Here is a 2,351-nt window from a genome sequence, read left to right as displayed (position 1 = left end):
TGTGTGTGTGTGTGTGTGTGTGTGTGTGTGTGTGTGTGTGTGTGTGTTGTCTGTATAAACAAATGTTAATGAATATCTGTGTACACGTGTTTCTTTCAATCATCATTTGTGTATGACCTCTTAAACGTGTCTATCATTTTCAACAGTTATGTGTTTGCAGTTTGGGACAACAAACATTACACACTGTTTTTGCTTTTACTTTATCACACTGCATACACTCAAATTGTGTTAAAAGCAACACATCTGTCTAAAAGGCTATTTACACACTTTCCACAGTGTGAAATGTCCCAAACTACTCTTGCTCGATGTGTTGAAAATAACACAACCTCACTGTATGTGCATGTGAGCGTGTTCTACACTTACATCCATCAGAGCAGCGTTGATGTAATTGCTGCTTTCTCCATCTATTGTAATGAGGAAGGGAAGGCATCTGTCAGGAGGAAGGCCGTCCATAAAGCGGTTCTTATCTTGGTTTCTAGGCAACAATGCGATGCTGCAGTCTTCAGGCTGAGGCTGAGGAGTCACCGAATTTAATGTCTGGATAAAGAGAGAGATGAAAAGTGTGTAAGAGAGAGCATAAGCAGACTCTTTAGGTCCCTGAAATGCACTTCCTTACCATACAAAGTCAGGATTCAAAGTTGAGTCCCATTAGGATGAAAATGAATTCTAAACTCCTGTTACAACTAAATTCATTGCCAGCTGTATGTCTCCACCAACCAGTCAAGTTGCAATTTACATCCAGTTTCTGTTCAGACTCATATTTGACCATGACAGCAGAAAATGCTTCAAAGATGGATGTTACTGCAAAAGAACTACAAATTCTAAAACATGGACATTTAAATTGAGTAACTAAGTAACATTTTAGGGGTGAGAATTTTAAAGGAGTGGATTCAGAAGCTGATCATTTCACCAAAATGAGGATCAATATACTGATGCAGAAAAATCATTCAGAGACCAAAACTCTACCAGAAACTTTGTTGAAGCTGTGATTGTTTGCAAAACACTGAACAGCTGAGAAATGGATTATGATGCCTTCAGACATTTTGATATTTGTTCTGTGTTGTAAGCCCTCCGTTGCTACATGCACTTTAAGATAGATTTAGGAGGGAGTGTCACTTTAAGAGTTGAGGATACAGATTAGGTTTACCTGGAACTCATCCTTCAGATGTGACGAGTTGGTCTGCGAGTCGATGCGGATCAGCTCATAAAAAGCAGCTTTGAACTCACAGACTGGTATGGCTGTTTCTCCACATAGACAAGCCTCTAGGATGGCATCATGGATGAATATATACTGCTCCTGAAGACATATGATTCAACACAAGCATATTATTATATACATACACATTTCACTTCTAGATAAAAACATTGTCAAACAATAACACACACACACACACACACACACACACACACACACACACACACACACACACACAGTGTGTCACAGATACAACAGGCAGCTGTGATGCCAAATGAAAGTGAGATGCATGCAGACACTTTGAGTGAGTGATGATTGATGGGAGATGGAGCTGTGAATGAGATGAGATGACGACTGTCGAGTTTTGGTTTACTTCAGTTGTGAGTCAGTCCAAAAAAGGAAATTGTTTTTTTTTTTCTTCTTTCAAGCAAATGACTGCAGTTTCAATTCAGTGAACAAATCGAATGAATTGAAGGCTGCCATAGTGAAAAGCTGTGAATGTTCTCTGTTATGATGGATGACAAACTGTTTTTGTTACAATGCTATGAGTCTCACTCACAGGATGTGGGTTATGAATAAAAGCGTGCATCTGGCCCCCAGTTTCAGACTTAATTCACCTCAACCGTTTTCAAAATCCCTGTCACTACATGAAACTAGCTATGCCAAGCTGTCATCTATCTCCACACTTTGTTTTAGAGCTGTGCGTGAAACAACAATAACAAGAGACATTGAGCTAGCAGCCTACACGCTAAAACCTCTTATAACATTTGATGTTATTTTGTGTGAATTTGACAATTTTAATGCCAGCTTGCCCCCAATGTGCAAATGTTCTTCCAAGACAAATTCCCTCCTGAAAACTATTTTGCAAGGGAAACATCACTGCATCGTGGGCTTAGCACCACCGCCCAAGACAAATGTAAGTGGTTTAACCCTTTGAAACCTAGAGCAGCATCACTTTTCTTTTACTGCTTTCAGATGCCTTTCACAAGTATTAAAACCTTTAAAAACTGTGAAAAGTGGTGCCATTTCTTTCAAAACATGGGGGAAAAGGCAGTGAGCAACTTAAGAAATGTTCCACATATTGCAAGAAATAAGTAGATTTAGAAATTGTTTTTAAAAGGCTAGGACAATATGTCTCTTGAAAAGAGAAAAAAGC

General features: G+C 39.0%; 1 protein-coding gene across 1 annotated transcript; it reads right to left on the bottom strand.

The window, feature by feature from the left end:
* Positions 1 to 363: 363 nt before the first annotated feature.
* On the bottom strand, positions 364 to 1,297 carry LOC121965879 (receptor-type tyrosine-protein phosphatase kappa; the record flags this gene model as incomplete). Its single annotated transcript, XM_042515995.1, has 2 exons — positions 364 to 537; positions 1,148 to 1,297. Coding segments are annotated over 2 exons (324 nt in total), but the record flags the coding sequence as incomplete, so codon positions are not given.
* Positions 1,298 to 2,351: the final 1,054 nt, after the last annotated feature.

This window comes from Plectropomus leopardus, unplaced genomic scaffold (genome assembly GCF_008729295.1).
Source record: "Plectropomus leopardus isolate mb unplaced genomic scaffold, YSFRI_Pleo_2.0 unplaced_scaffold22102, whole genome shotgun sequence".
NCBI classification, from domain to species: Eukaryota; Metazoa; Chordata; class Actinopteri; order Perciformes; family Serranidae; genus Plectropomus; species Plectropomus leopardus.
Note: the sequence above shows the minus strand (reverse complement) of the source record. Positions and strands in the feature narration are given on the sequence as shown.